Genomic DNA, 23,555 nt, shown 5'->3' on the forward strand with positions numbered 1-23,555 from the left:
GAGTTTCAAAAATTTGCTGGAGGCTGCAGAACTGCTCAAAACGGATTGAAACCGTTTCCAATCGATTTGGCATGTCAAAAATAGGGTATATCCCAAATTTAAGCTTTCTTGGTCAATTTGGTAAAACATTGATTTTTTCCTTCATTTTTGGCCTAAATTCGATTTTCAAAAATTCACCAAAAATCGAAAAATGCGCTTTAGCACTTGAAATTTTGACAGGTGATAAATTTTTGCATGATCTTTCTATCTACCTTTGTAAAGTTTGAAAAAGTTCGTGCAAGTCTTATGTTAAAACGCAAAATCTGCGATTTCGGCTGACCTGTCAATCAAAATGGCCGTCATTTCGTAAGTAAGGTCAACTTTTTTTGGCAAATTTGCTTTAAAGTTTTCCCGGATGATCGGCGGGGGGGGGGGGGGTGCAAATACTCATATTGTCATATGCCGGACTATGTAGGCTGTCATGATAATCTGCGAAAAATATTAACCTCGTAATCAAAAAAATACTCTGCAGGTTTTATAATATGTACGTATGCCTATGTACATATGTGCAAATATTTAATCATCGATATCATCTTCTAATCCATTCGAACTATTAATTTTTTCCAAATCATTTCATTCATGAAACGAAATACACGAAATCTCTCGCATTAAATTCGAATTCATTCGGCGAGGAAATAATTTTCATCAAACAAACACGTTAGATCTGTTATCTATCAAAAGATAAAAATCGAGTAGGTATTTTAGTAGCTTCGAGATAGCTTATCGCAGCATCGAAAGCATTATCTCCGAGCTGGGATAATGCGCTTACAGCTTCCATTCTCCATAGTCACCTCATTCCGAACGTTGAATTATCCGGCAGTATGACCTCGTCCAACTCTTGCAAACAAATAATCGTTTCGCTGGTTTAATCGCGATGTTTAAAAATGTTGGTAATTCGATCCGATCGAATGCATTATTTTCAATAAATCCGTTTCTACTATGTTCCCTCGTTTGCGTATTTTTCGCATCTTGCCATCTCGTGAATTTATCAGAAGCTAAACCTGCTCTAATTAAATCAATCAACGACGAGCACGATGTGGGTGGTAGATTTAAAAGAGCAGCTATCAAACCGTCTTCGAAGGAGGAGATCCCCTACATAGTGAACGAAACAAGACCCGATGATGTCGAACGACACTATAAACTATTCGGATGGCCTGTCGATGAGCGAATGCTCAAACGCCTCGAGGTATTCGTTACTCGAAAATTCGAAGACTTCATGAGCAAATACTACGATCCCAAAGGATTCCATGGCCAAGAGACTCATCCTATTTATGGTAAATTTGGAACCAGGTTCATTACCAAAGAACCGCTCGCTCGAACCCATCCTTACAACAAAGTCGTCACCAAAGTATGGACCAGACCTGCAAATCACACGTATGCTTTCGCTACAGATTACCCATTCACTAACCAGACACCTAATCCTGAGGATAAAAACACAGGCATGAAACTTTACGGCTGGCCTCTCGAAGAACGTTATTATAAAAAATTAGAAGTATTCGTGAGTCGAAAATTCGAAGACTTTATGAGTAAGTATTACGATCCCAAAGGATTCCATGGTCAGGAAACTCATCCTATCTATGGTAAATTTGGCACCAGGTTCATTACTCGAGAACCATGGACTAGAACCGAACCTTACAATAAAATCATCACTAAACTCTGGACCAGACCTGCAAATTACACTTTTCGTTTCTCCGTACGAACTTTCGACCCGAATGAACCGAAAGAAGATATCGAATATGCAGATGAGATGACCGAACGTCCTAAAATACCTCGAAAAAGACCCAGAAATGGTACCCGATCACCGCAAAACGAATTAACCAAATTATACGGCTGGCCTATCGATAAATTAATGTACAAAAGACTCGAAGTATTCATTACTCGAAAATTCTCAGACTTCATGAGCAGGTACTACGACCCCAAAGGATTCCATGGCCAGGAAACTCATCCTATTTATGGTAAATTTGGAACCCGGTTCATTACCAGAGAACCATTCACTCGAACTGATCCTTTTAACAAAATCGTCACCAAAGTATGGACCAGACCTGCAAACCATACCTATGCTTTCGCTACAGATTACCCATTCACTAACCAAACACCTAATCCTGAGGATGCCAACACAGGTGTGAAACTTTACGGATGGCCGCTCGAAGAACGTAATTTTAAAAAGTTGGAGGTATTCGTGAGTCGAAAATTCGAAGACTTCATGAGCAAATATTACGATCCTAAAGGGTTCCATGGCCAGGAAACTCATCCTATCTATGGTAAATTTGGCACCAGGTTTATAACTCGAGAACCATGGACTAGAACCGAAGCGTACAACAAGGTGATTACAAAATTATGGACTAGAGCGCCCAATTACACGTACCCTTTCTCATTCAAGACTTATACGACGCCGGAATTCGGATTCTACGATGAATCAGAGATCGACGATCGTGTGCTACGAGAATTTGAGGAGGATAGGAAGAAAAAACTTGCGATATCTCAACAGGCTGGAATAAAAAATCAAGAAGGACCTGATAAACCCAAACCCGCTAAACGTGGTTGAAAATATTTTCGATTGGAAATTATTGTTCGTGAGGAGATATTTAGATAGTATAAGGTGAATCAAATTGTATACGTTTATGCTTCTTATAAGAGCATCATGATTGAAGACATATGATGTGAAGGCATCTCAATACGTATAGGTTCCTATCTGATTTTACAAATGACGCGGAAAATAAAATTTATAATGATTGTCATTAGAATTAGGTAGGTATCAAATGACACATAGATTCGTTTTTAATTACCGCATCGCATAAATACCTTACTTATGTGCCTACTTAATTATAAGTAGATCAAAACATGAAAGAATCAGTCTCCAAAATTCCGTAGGTGTTGTCGCATTATGCCCGCAATGATTGCTCATTAAGTATTATTTTTAAAGTTTTCCTTATCATTATTCTTATCGTACTTCGTAGTCTGTATTTTTCAAAGCAATTTAAATGTGCCAATACCGAAAAAAGTTTTATTCGTACCTATGTTTCATGTTTCATTTATGTGTAGGAATTTTCAAGTACACATTATATTTATCCTATTTTGATCAAAATAAGTATATTCAAGTTAGAACCTTTTGGATCAGATTACATCAAGAATCAAATCAAATCGCATTGATCTGAAAAAAATTACGTGATCATTGTGATCTGTTCGGACCCTTTCTTCGGAGAAAATGATTGGGTCTGATCAGATTTACTTCGATCAAAACTCTGACCTGATAAAATTTGATAGGTATCTTCTTAAATTTTTCAAAAACATTTATTTAAAAGGTACATCTAGGTAAACATGTTCAATTTTTATGTACATACGTGAGCTTTTTTTCCACCTCGTTTTTGGAGGCACGCCAATTGCCGCAAGTTGTAAGTCTACCCAAAAAGTTTTGTTTTTGTTCCAAAATTGCCAAACTGAAGTCCCGTTTTTTGCCTGCATTCCTTAATTTTATGTAAAATTTGCCCTTTCTGGTAAAATTGCCAAAAAAGTGTGGATTTTAGGAAACATTGTTAAAACGATGTCTACTTTAGGCAAAATAGGTAGTCAGAATCAATTTTTGAAAAAATTATTGAAATGGTGTCAAATTTCAGAAAAATTGTAGGTAAGTATAAAAGTGACAATTTTCAAAAAAGTAGTCACCAAGTGTCAATTTTCAGAACAGTTGTGAAAAAGTGTCAATGGGGGAGGAGAGTCAAAAAAGGTCAATTTAGAGGGGGCAAAAAGGTAGGTACAATTTTTGAAAAAAATAATCAAAAACATTCAATTTTTGGAAAAATAGTCAAGAATGTGTTCATCATGTCAAAATTGTAAACAAGTGTTTATTTTAGAAAAAATTAAATGTCAATTTGGGATGGGGGGAAGTCAAGAAGTGTCAATTTTGGGGAGAGGGGAGTCAAAAAGGTTCAATTTTTGAAAAAATAGTCAAAAAGTATAATTTTTGCAAAAAGTCAAGATTGTGTTCATTTTTGTCAAAATTGTATAGTGTTCATTTTGGGAGGCGGGAAGTCAAAAAGAGTCAATTTTGGATAAAAAAGTCAAAATTGTCAATTTTTGAAAAAATAGTCAAAATTGTAAATTTTTAGAAAAATAATCAAGAATGTTTTTTTTTTTGTCAAAATAATAAAAAAGTGTTTATTTCAGAAAAAATTGTCAAAAAGTGTCAATTTTGGGAGGAGGGGGTCAAAAAGGTTCAATTTTTGAAAAAAATAGTCAAAAAGTATAGCTTTTGGGAAAAAGTCAAGATTGTGTTAATTTTTGTCAAAATTTTATAAAAGTGTTCATTTTGTGGGGAAAAGTCAAAAAATGTCAATTTTGGATAAAAAGGTCCACAAGGTTTAATTTTTGGAAAAATAGTCAGGAAAAGTGTCAATTTTTGGAAAAATAATCAAAAATGAGTTCATTTTCTGTAAAAAATATTTATTTTAGAAAAAATTGTCAACAAGTGTAAATTTTGGGGGAGAGTTAAGAAGTGTCAATTTTGATGGGGGGGAGAGTCAAAAAGGTTCACTTTTCGAATAAATAGTCAAAAAGTGTCAATTTTTGGGAAAAAGTCAAGATTGTATTTATTTTTGTCAAAATCGTATAAAAGTGTTCATTTTTGTGGGGAAAAGTCAAAAAGTGTTAATTGTCGATAAACAAGTCAAAAAGGTTCAATTTTTGAAAAAGTAGTCAAAAAAAGTGTAGATTTTTGGAAAAATAATCAAGAATGGGTTCATTTTTGTTAAAATTGTAAACAAGTGTTCATTTCAGAAAAAATTGTCAAAAAGTGTCAATTTTGGGAGGAAAAGTCAAAAAGTGTCAATTTTGGAGGGTAGTCAAAAAGTGTCAATTTTGGGAGGAAAAGTCAAGGTTCAATTTTTGAAAAAATAGTCAAAAAGTGTCAATTTTTGGGGAAAAGTCAAGATTGTGTTCGCTTTTGTCAAAATTGCATGAAGTGCTCATTCTGGAGAAAAAAGTCAAAAAGTGTCAATTTTGGACAAAAAAATAAAAAAGGTTCAAATTTTGAAAAAAGTAGTTGAAAAAGTGCAGTTTTTGGAAAAATAATCAGGAATGTGTTCATTTTTGTTAAAATTGTAAAAAAGTGTTTCTTATAGAAAAAATTGTCAAAAAGTGTCAATTTTTGGGGGAATCAAAAAGTGTCAGTTTTGGGGAGAAGGGGAGTGCAAAAGGTTCAATTTTTGAATAAATAGTCAAAAAGGTTCAATTTTTGCCAAAATATTCAAGTGTGTCATTTTTGTCAAAATTGTAAAAAAGGGGCTATATTAGAAAAAATTGTTAAAAATGTGTCAATTTTGGGAGCAAGGGGAGTCAAAAAGGTTTAATTTTCGAAAAAACAGTCAAAAAGTATCAATTCTTGAAAAAAAAAAGTCAAGAATGTATTCATTTTTGTTAAAATTGTATAAAAGTGTTCATTTTGTAAGAAAAAGTCAAAAAGTGTCAATTTTGGATTTTAAAAAAGTCAAAAAGTATGAATTTCTAGGAAAATAGCCAAGAATGTGTCCATTTTTATCCAAATGTATAAAAGTGTTCATTTTGGAAAAAAATGTCAAAAATAAGTGTCAATTTTTTGAAAACTTGTCAAAATGGTGTGAATTTTAACTTTTAAGAAGAATTTTCAAAAACGTGCAAATTTTAGGAATAGTTGTCAAAAAAAGTCAATTTGAAAAAACGTTCAAAAAGGTTTCATTTTAGAACAAAAGTAGTAGTCGAAAAGTGCCAATTTTTGGAAAGGTAATCAAGAATGTGCCTTTTTTTACCAAAATTGTATAAAAATGTTCATTTTGGGGGAACATGTCACCAAGTGTCAATTTTCAGAACAGTTGTCAAAAAGTGTCAATTTGAGGAAGGGAGCAAAAAGGTACAATATTTGGAAAAAATAGCCAAAAAGTGTCAATTTTCGGGAAAAAGTCAAGATTGTGTTCATTTTTGTCAAAATTGTATGTAAAGTGTACATTTTGGGGGGGGGGAAGTCAAAAAGTGTCCATTTTGGATTTAAAAAAGTCAAAAAGTGTCAATTTCTGGGAAAATAGTCAAGAATGTGTCCATTTTTATCAAAATGTGTAGAGGTGTTCTTTTTGGTAAAAAATTGTTAAAAAGGCAATTTTTGGAAAAATAATCAAGAATGTTTTCATTTGTATTAAAATTTTAAAAAAGTGTTTATATTTCAGAAAAAATGTCAATTTTAGAGGGGAGTCAAAAAGTGTTAATTCTTGGGGAAAAGTCAAGATTGTGTTCATTTTTGTCAAAATTGTATATAAAGTGTTCATTTTGGCGAAAAAATGTCAAAAAGTGTAAATTTTTAGCAAAATAGTTAAGAAGTATCCATTTTTAGAAAAGTTGTCAGAAGGTGTCAATTTTTGGATGATGTGTCAAAAAGTATTACTTTTGCAATAATACTGAATACAGAATATGGTATTTAAGCTTCTTTTTTTATACAAAATTTCGAGCCGAGGGCAAACCGTCTTCTTTGCCCCCCCCCCCACTCGACGATCCTCACATCATCGTAAAGAAAAAAAAATACGAAAAAATCAACGATATTCAAAATGCTTTAATTAAAACGTTGTACACATAGATTAATTTTTAAAAAATGACGTAGATTTGAGACTAATAAAGATAACGCGCTGACTTGACTAGAATTAATAATAAAATAGGTAGTATTTTTCATTCGGTAGAGAATACTGAGTGTTGTATTACTTTGTAGATAAAATGACATTAAAGAGTGAAAAAGAAATTAAGTAAAACTAACCTGAACAAATTTCAACGCTTAAAATAAAATAGGTACAATGATGGTCCGGCAGTTATAATAAATTAAAGCGAAAGTTATTACTTATAGGGGAAAGTTGTCTTATACTGCGCAGTCACCTTCAAGTGCGAAAAGTGAAATTGGGTTTTTGAGTGTTGGCAACACTAACAAGGATTTTGAACAATCCGACATTGGGAGTTGAATCGAAAAACTCGAAAAAGAAAATTGCAAACTTGGGATGAAATTGGAAATTTTGAAAATAAATATAAGAAAATTGAAAATAAAACTTACAACCAAGTATGTGAATAAAACGGAAATCTGAAAATAAAATTAGAAACTGACTGAGAATAAAATTGAGAATTTTGAAAATAAAGCAAAAAAATGAAATAATCAAGAGTTAAAATGTTAATTGAAAACTGAAAATTAACCTAAAATAAAATCAAAAACCGAATCATACAAAAAATTGAAAATTGAAAATGAATTTAAAAAATGAAATGAAACCAAAAACTCTGAAAACGAAGTTTAGAACTGAAAATAAAATCATAAACTGACAATTCAACTGAAAATTCTGATCATAAAATCAAAAGTTGAAACTAAAACGAAAAATTAAAATTAAAATCTACAGCCGAAAATGAATTCGAGGAATTACAGCGTCGAAATCACAAGTCAACTTTCCTCTATCTACACAGCAATTTGGACTAGGTTTGTTCGTCATGGGAAACCAGATGATATTGCAATTAGCTAGTATAAACTGACATACGTAATAGGTACAATGGTACATATAAGCATATCACTTATCTAACAATAGGGATAAAAAGTTCGAATTCCGTTGGAATTTACAATGATCATCCAATCAACATAAATAAACTACCTACTCGTAATGTCGAAGAGGAGAAAAAAAAGGTACAAATACTATAACAACAAAAATACACAACGATGTCTTAAAATTGACGATTTACAAATTAGCAAAAATGATTAGGTATAAAAATGAAATAGCTCACAAATAATTTAAAATATCGTGCCGCGGCGAACAAAACAAAAAAAATTTACACGATGAACAGAACGTTTAAAAATAAAGGGAGGTACAGAACACTGAACATTTGAAGAAACAAAGAGCTTACAATTGGATAAAAACGTTTGTGCTAAATAAAAAATGTAAAATAAATCTCTTACGCGATAAAACGGCAGAAATGCTTGGCTCATCGAGAATCGAGATTATAGAATTTTGAATTCCGGCCAATGGTTGACACGATAACGGATAACGGAGCCCGATCCGTCGAATAATTTATCCAGCCATTCTCGTAAACCTTTTAATAGCTCTTCGTCCGTGTAGGTGGTGAATTTTGTAGATATATTAACAAAATTCTCAGCTTTTTCCTGTTGAATGATTTCGAAATTTTAGCACAAAAATTCATCAACTTCAATGTAAGAATTAGAGTGTACCTTACTCGTACATGGTGGGAATTTTTTTTCGTTTTTTTCTCCCTCCTATTCGCTCAAGTTGTTACCTCAGGTGAGAAAATCATGTCATGAAAATCCTTAAACTTAGTCCACTTTCATTTGAAATACCAGAAAAACATGTTTTCAAATTTCAATTTACCCCCCCCCCTTCCCTCTCTCCACCACAACGATGAAAAAGTGGAACTTGGTGCTTTCTAATTAATTCCATAGTTAGTTATATAAGTCAATTTGATTTTTCAAGTTTTATTGTATCTAAATGAGTTGAATTGGCCAAGATTATTACTTAGGAGACCATAAGATTTATTTCAGTAACTGACAACACTTTCGGCGTCTATTGCAAATTGTCAGATAATGAAAATGAAACATCAAACAAGTAAGTAAGTAGGGCGTTTTTAAGGAAGAAGAGTAAATTTTTTAAAAAATATGAGAGATTAAATTCAAAAAAAAAAAAGAAAAAAGAATACCAATTAGTTCAATTTTTTGATCTTTTTAATTTGGAGGTCTCTAAGTAGGTGGCCAACATTATTTGGGGCTTTCATGAACAGAAAAATTGCCATAAAAACTGTAAAAAATGAAAAAATGGGAGGAATGAAATTTGACAAAACAAAAAAGCTTTTTAAACAATTTGGTAAAAAAAAACATGACTTTTATTTGGCAAACTTTTAAACGAAAAGAGGACTTTTTAAGCATTTTTAATAAATTTTGACAAAATTACAACCATTTGACTATTTTATCACAAAATTACTTCCTGAGAATTTTGAAAAAAAAACATTACATCTTTTCGTCAACTTCCCAAAAATTGACCCTCTCTGACACTTTCGACGATTATCGGAAATGTTTTAACAATTTTGACACGAACAGGGCTGTTTGATAATTTTGGCAAAAATTGGCCCCTTTGACAATTTACAAAAAATTTCACAAAAATGGACACTTTTTGACCAATTTTTCAAAAATTTGTGCTTTTTGACACTTTTTGACTACGACAAATTTGACAGGAAATAAAACGGAACCTTGAAGACAATTTTGACAAAAAAAACCTGTATTTTTTGACTTTTTTGGCAAAAGCAATGGTTTTTTGGTCAATCTTTAACAGAACACGACTGTTTGATAAGTTTGGAAAAAATTTGCCCCTCTTCGAAATTTTACCTAAACTAGAATCTTTTAGATAGCTTTGACTAAAATGGACACCTCTTGACAATTTTTCCAAAACTTGACACTTTTTCCAAAAATTGACACTATTTTGACTTTTTATCCAAAAATTGACGCTTTAGAACATTGTACGCAATTTTGACAAAAAAACAGGCAACTTTTTGACTTCTTTGGTAAAAGGAAAAGTTTTTTGGCCAATCTTTGACAAGCACAAGCCTGCTTGATAATTTTGGAAAATAGTGGTCCCTTCAAAACTTTACCTAAACTAGACACTTTTTGATAACTCTGACTAAAATGGATACCTCTTGACAATTTTTTCAAAACTAGACACCAAGTATTTTTTTCAAAAATTGATACTTTTCTACACTTTTTTCAAAAATTGACACTTTTTGACAATGTTTTAAAATGTTGCCACTTTTTCCAAAAATTGACATTAAGTATTTGACTTTTTATTCAAAAATTGACGGCTTTTGACTTTTTATTCAAAAATTTACACTTATGACAATTTTTTTTAAAAATGACACTTGATGACACCTTTTTTAAAAAATGACACTTGATGACACCTTTTTTAAAAAATTGACATTTTTTAATATAATTTAGAAAGTTGACACTTTTTGACATTTTTTTTTCAAAAATTGACACATTTTGACATTTTTTTTTTCAAAAATTGACACATTTTGACATTTTTTTAAAAAACTGACACATTTTGAAAATGTTTTCAAAAATTGGCACTTTACGACAACTTTTTAAAAATTGACACCTTTTGACAATGTTTTTAAATGATGACACTTGTTCCAAAAATTGACACTTTTTGACTTTTTGAATTTTGATTCAAAAATTATTAATTTTTGACTTTTTATTCAAAAATTTGCACTTTTGACAATTTTTTCAAAAGTTGACACTTTTTGACAACTTTTTTGAAAATTGACATTTTTAACATGATTTAAAAAATTGCACTTTTTGACATTTTTTTTCAAAAATTGACACATTTTGTCAAAGTTTTCAAAAACTGACACTTTATTGCAACAACTTTTCTAAAATTGACACTTTTTGACAATGTTTTCAAATGTTGACACTTATTACAAAAATTGACACCTTTTTGACTTTTCATTCAAAAATTGACACTTTTTGACAATTTTTTAAAAATTTACGCTTCATTACATTTTGTTTAAAATTGAAATTTTGACAATTTTGTCAAAAATTTGCATTTTTTGACAATGTTTTTAAAAGTTGACACTTTTTGAAAAAAAATTTCAAATGTTGACACTTTTTGACAATTTTTTGAAAAAGTGACACAATTTGACTTGGGAAATTTGGCAGGAAAAAAACAAAACCTTGTAGGCAATTATGACAAAAAACAGGGAATTTTTATTGTTTTGACTTTTTTTTGCAAACGCAGTGGTTTTTTGGTCATTCTTGACAAAAACAGGACTGATCGATAAGTTTGGTAAAAACTGGCTCCTTTGACAGTTATACACATAAAAAAAGACATTTTTTGACAATTTTGGTAGAAGTTGGCCCCTTTTACAATTTTATTAAAAATACTCGGTTTATTGATAATTTTTCCAAAAATGGACACTTCTTTACCATTTTTCCAAAAATTGACACCTTTTGAAACTTTTTGACTTGGGAAAATTTAACAAAAGAAAAAACAGAACCTAATAAGCAAGTTTGGCAAAAAAACATAATGTTTGGAACAAAAAGTCGACTTTTTAAACAGAAAAGGCGAAAATTAATTTTTATTAGTGGTTTAGAATGGAAAGGGGGTACAAAAAATTATGGGCTTACAACTTTCAAGAATTAGTGTGCCCCTAAAAAAGATGTGAAAAAAGGCCAATATAGGAACATTCTGCTCAGAAATGACAAATTTTCAAATAATTTGTATGTAGGTAGGGTATGTATTTTTATTTTTTGTAATTTTTCAACTGTGAGGGTCCCTTACTAGAAAGTCAACGTGGTTTGAAGGACCGAAGAGAGTTTTTTCTTTAAAAAGGGATTATTTGGAAAAATTCAGACGCAGAAACAAAGAATTATTATAGATTAAATTTTTTTGTCATTTTTTTCAACTGGGGGGGGGGGGGGTACCAAAACACTTTATTTTGGCAGATGGGGGGAAAATAAAAAATATCGAATTACTTTCTCACCCGAGTTAACAACTTTGGTCGATGGGAGGTGAACAAAAATTCCAACTTTGAAAAATAAGGTACATCCTAATAAGAATACAAATCGGCTAGGCTTACTTTACTAGGCAAAATGCCCGGATGTTTTATATGATACAGGCAGAAATACTTTCTCATTCCAGATAACGCTAGTACAGTTCCGGCACAAAAATATGGATTAATTTCAATTTCTTGCTGCTCTGGAAGACAAGCCTTGACTAATTCTGAATACCATTCCAGCGAAGCTTTCTTCTCCATATTCGCGTATCCGAATAGTAAATTTTTATTCCTAAACAATTTTAACATTTTATATCTCGCAGGAAATCGTATGTACAATGAAAATGATCTTCAGACTTACTTGCGATACGGCCACACAGCTTTATAAAACTGCGATACTAATAAATCAGCTCGAACACGATCAAACATCAATATTATGGTGCGACATCCTGGCTTGAGTAATCTCACCATACCGTTATAGGTTTCAGCTTTCAGCTCGTGTAAACGAAGCTCGCGACTAGTAGTTATGCATTTACCATTTTTCAAGAACACTTCTGGCGATAGCCCATCTTTTTTGTGACAATTTGGAACACGTTTTTTCAATTCGAAACTTCTTTTGTATTTTTCTTCTTCGGGCGGTCCCATCAAGTTATTCATACTCAGTAATAATACATCGAACCTAAGACAATAATCGAAGTACAGACAAATTTACACGTAAATCTCGATTACAAATTCTTCTGTAAAAACCGGTCTTACCATTTCAAGTTCATTTCAGTCCATCGGATTTTACGCCAATGGGTCGAGAAATAAGCCACGAAATAAATTACTGTAACGACGAATATCACATAAGGGAGGAAATTTTCCAACGTGATTTTATTTATGTACATTTGCAGTCTGTGCATAATTCTGTATATCAATCCGGGTGGCTTTTCGTTGATGAATTCGTTCAATTTAAACGTATCCAATAGCAATGACTGTTTTCCGTCGATAACTTCTTCGATGGAAAGCTTTAGACGTTCCTATGATAAGAAAAAAAATCAAAATCGAGTATGTTACGATGAAAATGATTGTATTCGACGATATAGTTGCTCATTTAGTATTTACCTTCATATTTTCATAATCTTCCCAATTACTATGACCGTTCATCAGCAACATATATTTCACGTGATCTTTATCGATTCTCTTCAACGCGATAACATGAGGCGCATTGCCTAAATTTTTCGTAAACTCGTCTGAAAAATTGGCAATTTTAGTCATCACAAAATGCTACATCCATATTTTGTAAAAATCAACCAATACTGACCTTCTATCGGTAAAACGAATCCTGGTTGGTAATCGTTATAAACGTACATAAACGAGACTTCTTTAAAATGACGAGAATATTCTTCGATGAATCTTCGAAATACGGTTTTTGGGTCGAATTCGCGGCCATGCAAGGAATTTTCAATGACTAGAATTATACACAGCGAGGCTTGGATTTTGGAATATTGCGAATTTATCGGGCAAATGGTATCGAACATTTCCTGCAATAAGAAAAAAAATCAACGTAAGTTCGATTCATTTTTAGATCTCCAGTATTCGCTACGTTTTCTAACCTGCGAAGTGATTCGAGGCAATGTCAAGAAACTGTTTTCAAATAGAGTATTATTCAGAACTTTTGCAGGTATTACAGGTAAGCTGAGCTTTTTACAAGGTATTTCTTGATTTTCTTTAAATAATAGTAACGTATCAAAAATACGTGACGCGTTCATTTTCTGTCGTATCTCTATCGTGTTATCATTTGACATATCGATAAATCTAAAAAAGTAAGAATTGATATGAAAATTAGCACACTTGCGTATATACTTAGTAGTCCGGCATATGACATATATGGAGTAATTGCACCACCTTTAAGGCCATTTTTCAATTTTTGGTAAATATTTAAAAATCAAATTTGAGCCAATAAAAATTTTTAAAAAATCAATTTTTTTCCAAATTGACCTGGAAAGCTTAAATTTAGCATATGCCCTATTTTCGACTTGCGAAATAGATTGGAAACGGTTTCAAACCGCTTTGATCAATTCTGGAGCTTCCAGCAGATTTTTGGAAATTGAAATTTCCACAAAATTTCATCAAGTGGAGTTGGAAACCTTAAATTCATTTTGTAAACTAATTTCAATACTCTATAAAGTCGACTGAAGGTAGATTTCAAGTCGTTCTGGAGCCTCCAGCAGATTTTTGGAGATTACTGGAGCTTCCAGCAGATTTTTGGGACTCGAAATTTCCACAAAATTTCATCAAAATGGAGTTGGAAAGCTTAAATTCATTTTGTTAACTAATTTCAATACACTTTGAAGTCAACTGAAGGTAGATTTCAAGTCGTTCTGGAGCCTCCAGCAACTTTTTGGAAATTCCTGGAGCTCCAGCAAATTTTTCAATGCTCGGAATTAAATTTCAAGTGTTAAAAATCTGCTGGAGGCTCCAGTAATTTCCGGAAATTCGCTGGAGGCTCCAAAATGACTGGTTTAACCTGCAGTTGACTCGATAGCGTGCTGAAATTGGAGTGTGAAATAAATTTTGGATTTAAAACTCTGTTTGGTTAAATTTTATAGACATTTCCAGCATAGAAAAATCTGCTGGAGGCTCCAGTATTTTCCAAAAAGTCGCCAGAGCCTCCAAAGTAGCTTCAGAGTATTTAACAGAATTTTTCAGACGAAAATCACTACCATTTTAAACAAAAAATTTCCAAACAATTTTTGCCCCCTCCCCCTCCAACAAATTTTTCCAACTTGATAGGGTCGTTCAGAAAATGCCACCTTTGAACACTGATGTGGCATTTTTCAATTTCAAAACAATCTAGAACACCGAACGAAGCGAGGAGAAAAGCTCTCCAAAATTCATAAAAATTCAAAAAACAAAGTTACTCAACTTGAAAAGGTAACTAATTTTTGATGTCAGAAGTTTGTTTCAAATTTTAAAATTATTTTTTTTTATAAATTTCACTTTTGAACAAGAAAAAAAAATCGACCTCGGTGACGCAAAGGAAAACGATTTTGAAAATTCATTCATCGAAAACTTGAATAGCGTTATTTTTTATACGTAAAATCGATTTTGCTAGTCCTCGACATTTTCTAAATTTAAACAATAATTTTCGAATAAATTTAGAAAATAAAAGAATAATCGCGATCGAAGCCAGGGGATTGGGGAAAAACTCTGAAACCTTAATAATTTAACAAATTATTCAAGATCACTTTTGATGTGATAAATTCATTTTTTCAGTTCTGGAATTGTTTAAATCGGAACAAAATTTTTTTAGAAATTTAAATTTTGAAATAGGAAAGTAAATCAACCTGAGCCCAACGAAGCAGAAACTTTGGAAAATGTGGCATTTGAGAAGTAAAACGAAGTCATTTTCTCTTGTTTTTTGGGCAATTTTTGATATTTTTGAAATTTGAGTCAAAAGCTTAATTTCCAAAGCACATCTAAAGCGATTTGAAAGAGGAAGAAATGATGGCCCAACGAAGTAAGGGCGAATTTTTTTTGAAAATTTACAAGTCGAATAGTTAAGAGGAAAGGGTTTGACATTGTATAGGTATCCAAAGTTGAAATAAAATCAACTTCAGTCGACTTCATAACGTATTGAAATTAATTTACAGAATGCACTTGGGCTTTCCAACTGCATCTGATGAAAATTAGTAAAAATTTCAAGTTTTAAAAATCTATTGCAGGCTCCAAAACTACTTTAAATCTACCTGCAGTCGACTTTATAACGTACTGAAATTCATTTACAGAAATTTTAGTCTTCCCAACTGCATTTTATGAAAATTTGTGGAAATTTCAAGTTTCAAAAATGTACTGGAGGCTCCAGAAATTTTAAAAACTCGCTGGAGGCTCCAAGACGGCTTGAAATCTACCTGCAGTCGACTTCATAACGTATTTAAATCAATTTACAGAATGAATTTAGGTTTTCCAACTGCATTTGATGAAATTTTGTGAAAATTTCAAGTTTCAAAAATCTACGGGAGGCTCCAAGAATTTTCAAAAAATCGCTGGAGGCTCCAAAACTACTTGAAATCCGCCCGCAGTCGACTTCATAGCATTGGTTTGCTGAATTAATCTTGGCTTTCCAATTGCATCTGATGAAATTTTATGGAAATTTCCAGTTTCAAAAATCTTCTGGAGACTCCAGAACAGCTCAAAACGGGTTGAAAGCATTTCCAATCGATTTGGATTTGTAAGGTGGAAAATAGGGAATATCTCAAATTTCAGCTCCCTAGGTCGCTTCAAAAATCCGCTGGAGGCTCCAGAAATTTCCAAAAAATCGCTGGAGGTACCAAAATCACTCAAATTCTCCAGCATTTGACTCGAGAGCATGTTGCGTTAGGAATTCAGCGTAAATTTCGGATTTCCAACTTCTTTTGACGAAATTTTGTGGAAATTCCCAGTTTCAAAAATCTGCTGGAGGCTCCAGAACTGCTCAAAATGGTTTGAAAGCGTTTCCAATCGATTTTGAAGTTCGAAAATAGGAGATTTCTCAAATTTAAGCTCTCTAGGTTACTTTAAAAATCTGCTGGAGGCTCTAGAAATTTTCGAAAAATCGCTGGAGGCACTAAAATGACTCAAATTTACCAGAATTCGATGTAACAACGGGTTTAAGTTGGAATTTCGGTTTTCCAATTACATCTGATTGAAATTTAATCAGAATTCCAAGTTTCATAAATCTGGTAGAGACTTCCGGAATTTAAAAAAGTCACTGGAGGCTCCAGAACGACTTGAAATATCCATATACAGTTCACTTCAAACGTATTGAAATTAGTTTTTAGAATAAATTCCAATTGTTTAACTCCGTTTCGTGAGATTTGAAAATTTTTAAATTTAAAAATCTGCTGAAGGCTCCAAAAATCTCCAAAAATTTGCTTGAGACTCCAAAACGACCAAAAATCCACCTGCAGTCGAATTAGTAGCGTATTGAAATTAGTTCGCAGAATGAATTTTGGCTTTCGAATTCCATTTGATGAAATTTTGTGGAAATTTCAAGTTTCAAAAATCTACTGGAGGCTCCAAGAATTTTCAAAAATTCGCTGGAGGGGCCAACATGACTAAAACTCACCAGCAGTCGATTTAATAACGTGTTTAAGTCAGAATGCAGCGTGAATTTCGGATTTCCAACTTCATTTGATGAAATTTTGTAAAAATTACAAGTTTCAAAAATCTGCTGGAGGCTCTAGAACTGCTCAAAACGGTTGGAAACCGTTCCCAATCGATTTGGCGGGTTGAAAATAGGGTACACGCCAAATTTAGAATTTCTAGGTCAATTTGGTAAAATTTTGTTTTTTTCTCATTTTTGGCTTAAATTTGATTTTTTTTTCAATTCACCAAAAATCGAAAAATGCATTTCAGCATTTGAAATTTTGGCTAGTGATGTATTTTTCCTTGCTCTTTCGATCTAGCTTTATCCGGTTCAAAAAATTTCGTGCGAGTCCCATGTTGAAAAGCAAAATGTCCTATTTTAGCTGACCTGTCAATCAAAATAGCAGCCATATCGTTAGTAGGTCCAACTTTTTTTCGGAAAGTTTGCTTTGAAATGTTCCTTTGAATATCCCCTTTTTGAAAAAAAAAATAATGAAAAAATTGTCCCGTAGGATCGAGAGGTGGTTGTAATCACTCCATATTTGCCAAAAACGTACTATAGGGTATTTTTTTCTCATTTCAGAGAGTTTTTAAAATTAATTTCACATACCCGAACAACACACTATTGCGATGAAGGAAAGCAATCAGAAGATACTGTAACCTAACTGGTAATGATTGTTGAAATAATAACGCTCTGACTTTATTATCGGTATGCCACGAATTGAGGAATTTATTCGCAGATTTATCGGAAATTATTTGCATTAAATCGGTAGGTAGATTCTTGCGAATAAAATCTGAAAATTTTAAAAATAAATAACATAAAATAGTTAAGTAAACGAAAGTTGAAACACAATGTGTTTGTGATATGCAGCTAGTACTCGTATTTAGCTCACAAGCTTACCCATTATCAGAAAATCATAGAATTCACTATCATAAGGAATGGCTACGCCATCAACTAGCAATAAAAGGTATGGGAAAGAAGTAGGATACTCTCCTATGATATTTTTAGAATCTTCGAAACTTTCTTTATCCAGATTTATGGTCACCATCACAACACCTGTCAAGAGGTCAGATAGTAACATCGATTAAAAAATGAAACATCGTAATACATTTCGATCAATTGATCAACAAACTGTAGTCTGTAATACCTTACCCAATGGTGTAAGAATTTCCAATAGATTGAACCATTCGTGTATTACTCGAGTACTGGAGGAATTAACGGTATAAAATAAAACCAAATGAAGACTTTTATTACTGTTCTGCATCAATTCTGTGTTGTATAATCTGTAAAGTAAGTATATTCCACATGAAATTATATTATACCACATGAAAAGACCTAACGAAAGCTATTCATGATCATGAATCATCGTAGGACATACCTCAAAGGAACAGATATACCATGAAGCACATCCATATCCAAATTTTGTATCGTAGCTCTATAATAATCAGACGTCAGTAAATGTTTATCACGAAAGTCCATATCCATATCGGTTTTCAGTTCCTGTGCAGACATAATACGAGCATTAAAAACACATCTAGGTATAGGTACTAGAATCTCTCTAGAGATAACGTTCGACGAAACTTACTTTATAAGCTTGAACTATTTTCAGATGTAATATTTCCGATTCCGAACTAAACGATTTGCTGGCTTTATACCTGCGAAGAACAATGAAGATATTAATCGAGTGGTTTAGGGTGTGCAGCTGAATGATAATGGATTGTGTTACTTACCATTGTCTGAGTAATTTATGGAATTCTAAACGCATCTCTTCGACGGTAGCATCTTCGCTAACTTTTAGAATTTTGTGTAAAATACCATAACTTTCGACATAACTAGTTACAATAAATATTATAAATAAAGCCCAAACGGTTACTGGTTTCATCACAGTTTAGCATTGGAAGAAGAAGTAGATTCATTTATAACATTTCAAATTGGTCAGAATTTTATGTGACATTACAAGGTAAGCTGCGATCTAATTAAAATATAATTAAATTGTCTGGAATTTAGACGAAAATTAGTATTAGTGTAAATAATACTAATCAGATCACTCAGTATCAGAGTTATCAAATGACTGAAATGAACATTGAACTGAGATAAAAACTTGGATAAAAACGAGTCACCAATCATTGACATTTTTGTTCTCACACTTCTCACCAGGTTTGCTACCATCGCGTGACGTATACAGACAGACGGATCAAAAAAATATGCATTTTGGTTAATTAAAATTTGATGGAAGAAATTCGGTATTTCGGCTTTTTAGTAGAAATGAATGATTTACGCGAATTTTGATGGGAACTTTTCTTGAAGAAAATGAGATTTCACGTCGAAATGGTCTAAACATTTTTTGTTTTTGTCAGGGATGGAAGAGCCTTGAATTCAGGGCTCCCGCTCTTGGCTCTGGCTCAGCTCCACGCAAGTTTTAGCTCTGGCTCGCTCTTGACTCTTGGCTCCTTTTCTTCACATGAGCTCTTTGGCTCCTTGCTCGCTCCTCAATTCTTTCCGACTCCGCTCTTTGACTCTCAGCTCCCTCTTCCAATTTCTTGGCTCCCACTCCAGCTCCAGCTCTGGCTCTTCGCTCTTTAAATTAGAATTTAAAATTAGTGAAAAACGATGAAAAAAATGAAAATATACTGCATTTATTTTCATTCTATTTCTCTATGAGAAAACAAAACGTAGAAATTCTTCATTTTCTTCACAAATGTGAGTTAAAAGTTGAATTTTTGATAAAATTGTGCGCATTTCCCCCCTTTTTTTCTACTTTTTGGGAGCCAAAGAGCCTGAAAAATTTTTGTGGGCTCCCACTCGGCTCTGGCTCTTTTAAGGTTAAAGACTCCTTGTGATGATGGCTCTCTTGAGTAAAATAAGGAGCTCTTTTGCAAGAGAGCTCTTGATGTTTTTCTGCACTTTCTTTTATTTGGCTCTTGGCTCTGGCTCTAGCTCCTCAAAAAATCCGGCTCTTTCAGACTCTGGCTCTGGCTCGCTCCCGGCTCTTCCATCCCTGGTTTTTGTGCAGACTGCAGAAACGACGATTTTACTGGATTATTATGCATTTTGTTTTTTTGTAAAATTGGTCATTTTCTCAGCAAAAAATGTTGAAGATTTCAAAAAATGTAGGTTAGTAGATTTCCTTTATTATGAATTTATGATGGAAATTGGAAAATAATAATGATAGTTTTCTCGAAGTGGATTTTGAGGAAAGACGACTGCTCAGGCTCAATTCAACACTACGCAGCCTTTTTCTCCTAAAATACCTAGGTAAAAAGTTTTTAACTGAAAAATTTCTTTTTTCAATGCCTGATCGACGATCGTGTTTGCTAATCTTGAAAAAAATTACACCAATGGAAAGAGGATAAAATTTAATTTATTATGGTATATTCGTCACTGGCAACCTATTCCACAAATTTCCCGAATAAATCAAATAAAAAAATAAAAAAAAAACGTCGATAAACTTTGGAGATTTTAATTGAGAACACTAGGTAATGTAAAGTATATTATTTATCTCAGATTAAATAAAGCAGACTGCCATTAAAACATCCATTCTGAAATTATACTGGTTAATTGTAATCGTTCAATCTTTCATATTGCTGTACGTCTATAAGATTTCGTTTTGGTATTTCAAAATCCAGCTTTTTCAATATGATCACAACATGCACCAATATTGAGGTGGTTACACGGCTTCTGAAAGTAAAAATTGTCATCCTTTTAGTATAGGTACACATTAATTATTATTTCATTCAACTGTTTAATTAGGTGCTGATGATATCTGAGAGTGTATTATGAAATTAGACCTACATCAATAATATTCATTACAAAATTAAAAATCTTGATGTTTCTCCAACATGCAACATGGATTAGTTTAATTTAATTGCAATTATTAATTTTTCGCCGATTTTATTCCATTAGGCTTTAATTATTTGTAAAATGTATTTATGTGTGTAGGTACCTACCATAGGGTGGTCTTTATTTTCGAAGTTGGAATCCCCCCCCCCGCCCTACATCTGGTGAGAAAATAATTCCCTATTTCTTATTTTTTCCATTTTTGAAAAACTTAAGCTGTGGTGGCCCCCTTAACTTTGAAAATTTAAAAAAAAATACAAATTCACTATAAAATTTATGCCTATTTTATGTGGGAAATCTTAAAATTAGGAGTTTTTGGTCATTACTGATTAAGTACTTATATTATGTTGATGCAAATTGTGTTCACTTCATCACTTGCATACCTACTTTAATGGTCATTTTAATGAAGAGTTTTTTTTAAAAATGATGATTAGTGCAAGACTGCGAGTTGAATTTTTTTAAAAATTTGTACAAGAAAAATAATGAGCAGATTAAATTTGGTGTATTTAAATTTCAGTAGCTTCTGGGAACGAATTTTAGATTTTACTCATCACTCAGAGTCGTAGCAATGCTTCCATATTGGAGGAGGAGGGAGGCAGAGGACCATAAATTCCCAACTAAATATCACGAACTTCCCAACTGACCCCCGGTTGACTAGAAAAAGTTCTTGAGGTAATTTTTTGGGTGAGGAGGAGGGGAAATTACTGAATTTGTGGAATAACACGGTGAATTTTTATTTTTTAAAGTGAAATAAGCGATAAAAATGTAATCATTGTCTAGAAAACGGCCGAACCAATTTTGATCAAATTTGAAATCTCACTAGGCCTGCACGATTCCTACAAAGTACTAATATACGACCCTCAATTTTTGATGAATCATTCATGAACGAATTGATCAATTTTTTGAAATAACCATTCGCCAAACGCCAACGAATTGTTCAATTCTTTGATTTGTGAATCGATTCGTTCGCGAACGAGTCACTTATACGGATCGATTCGTTCGCGAACGAGTCACTTATATGGATCGATTTGTTCGCGAACGAGTCACTTATACGAATCGATTCGTTCACGAACGAGTCAATTATACGAATCAATTCGTTCGTGAACAAGTCACTTATACGAATCGATTCGTTCGCGAACGAGTCAATTATACGAATCAATTCGTTCGCGAATGATTCATCAAAAATTGAGTAAAGGAATCGATTTGTTCGCGAACGAGTCACTTATACGAATCAATTCGTTCATGAATGATTCACTTACATAAATCAATTCGTTCGCGAATGATTCATCAAAAATTGAGTAAATGAATCGATTCGTTTGCGAACGAGTCACTTATACGAATCGATTCTTCGCGAACGAGTCACTTATACGAATCAATTCGTTCGCGAATGAATCACTAATACGAATCAATTCGTTCGCGAATGATTCATCAAAAATTGAGTAAATGAATCGATTCGTTCGCAAACGGTTCACTTATACGAATCGATTCGTTCGCGAACGAGTCACTTATACGAATCGATTCCTTCGTGAACGAGTCACTTATACCGTTATACGAATCAATTCGTTCGTGAATGATTCACTTACATAAATCAATTCGTTCGCGAATGAATCGCTAATACGAATCAATTCGTTCGCGAATGATTCATCAAAAATTTAGTAAATGAATCGATTCGTTTGCGAACGAGTCACTTATACGAATCGATTCGTTCGCGAACGAGTCACTTATACGAATCGATTCGTTCGCGAACGAGTCACTTATACGAATCGATTCGTTCGTGAACGAGTCACTTATACCGTCATACGAATCAATTCGTTCGCGAATGAATCATCAAAAATTGAGTAAATGAATCGTTTCGTTTGCGAACGAGTCACTTATACGAATCGATTCGTTCGCGAACGAGTCACTTATACGAATCGATTCGTTCGCGAACGAGTCACTTATACGAATCGATTCGTTCGCAAACGAGTCACTTATACGAATCAATTCGTTCGCGCATGATTCATCGAAAATTGAGTAGGTAAATGAATCGATTCGTGCGCAAACGAGTCACTTATACGAGTCGATTCGTTCGCGAACGAGTCATTTATACGAATCTATTCGTTCGCGAACGAGTCACTTATACGGATCAATTCGTTCGCGAATGATTCACTTACACAAATCAATTCGTTCGCGAATGAATCACTAATACGAATCAATTCGTTCGCGAATGATTCATCAAAAATTGAGTAGATGAATCGATTCGTTCGCGAATGATTTAGTAACTATTGATCAACTCGTTCGCGAATGATTCACCTACAAATCAATCGATCGATTCACCAAGAAATCAATCAATTTACATATTTTACTTAATCGCCAATTGTTCGTAAATGATTCGATTCGATTGTAAACAGATCAATTGCTGTACAAATGTTTCAAAAAAAAGTGAATCAATTTGTTCGTAAAAAATTGTTATTTAGAGAAAAGTCGGTCTTCTCACTACTTAAATACGTGAGTGTTTTTTATTTAGGTTTAAAAATGCTCACTTTTTGTTTTCGAATTTTCAAAAGATGATGTTTTTTTTAGAAATTTCAATTTTCAAAAAGATAGAATAAACAGGCTTAATCGATGTTAGGTCTAAAACTTTCGAAAATTCGTATTTTGACAATGTTTAAGGCAATGTTTTTCAAGCGAGAAGTTTTTTTCGGGAGGGGTTTGAAATTTTAGAATTTGAAGAATTTTTTTCCAGAAATTTTGAGGGCAAAAACTTCCAAAAATTTGGATTTTGAGTAAAAAAAAATGGATTTTTCATTAGAGGAATTATTTATTGGTTTAAATATTTTCAATGGATACTTAGTAAGTTCAATTTTGAAAAAGAAAAACAATAAAAAGACTCGAACAAAACGAGGACTGAAGTTTTCGAAAATTCTATTTATCAAGAAATGAATTACCTATTACTTTTTTTTCTGCGTAAAAATATGTAAACTTTTCTGCCTTTGACATTTTCAAAAGTTATAACAGCTGATCCTTTCTTGATGCAGAAATTCAGAATTAGACACCC

At 32.8% G+C, this 23,555-nt stretch overlaps 1 protein-coding gene across 1 annotated transcript; it reads right to left on the reverse strand.

The window, feature by feature from the left end:
- Positions 1–6,590: 6,590 nt before the first annotated feature.
- LOC135847365 (dnaJ homolog subfamily C member 16-like) lies at positions 6,591–18,763 on the reverse strand. Its single transcript, XM_065366846.1, has 13 exons — positions 18,412–18,763; positions 18,267–18,336; positions 18,060–18,181; positions 17,834–17,964; positions 17,582–17,737; positions 17,291–17,474; positions 13,167–13,368; positions 12,875–13,094; positions 12,676–12,803; positions 12,328–12,590; positions 11,933–12,250; positions 11,656–11,863; positions 6,591–8,182 (listed from the first exon to the last, which is right to left on the reverse strand). The coding sequence occupies exons 1-13, from the start codon at positions 18,561–18,563 to the stop codon at positions 8,021–8,023; spliced, it is 2,316 nt and encodes a 771-aa protein (XP_065222918.1). The 5' UTR covers positions 18,564–18,763; the 3' UTR covers positions 6,591–8,020.
- Between the last annotated feature and the right edge of the window lie 4,792 nt (positions 18,764–23,555).

This window comes from Planococcus citri, chromosome 1 (genome assembly GCF_950023065.1).
Source record: "Planococcus citri chromosome 1, ihPlaCitr1.1, whole genome shotgun sequence".
Classification (NCBI taxonomy): domain Eukaryota; kingdom Metazoa; phylum Arthropoda; class Insecta; order Hemiptera; family Pseudococcidae; genus Planococcus; species Planococcus citri.

What these genes read in the sequence shown, in the direction of transcription:
- LOC135847365 (XM_065366846.1), bottom strand. Translation starts at nt 18,563, where the DNA reads ATGAAACCAGTAACCGTTTGGGCTTTATTTATAATATTTATTGTAACT. An exon ending in AAATAGTTCAAGCTTATAAA is followed by an intron (nt 18,182 to 18,266) that starts GTAAGTTTCGTC and finishes ATGTCTGCACAG; the next exon opens with GAACTGAAAACCGATATGGA. An exon ending in ATTCGTTTTACCGATAGAAG is followed by an intron (nt 12,804 to 12,874) that starts GTCAGTATTGGT and finishes CCAATTTTTCAG; the next exon opens with ACGAGTTTACGAAAAATTTA.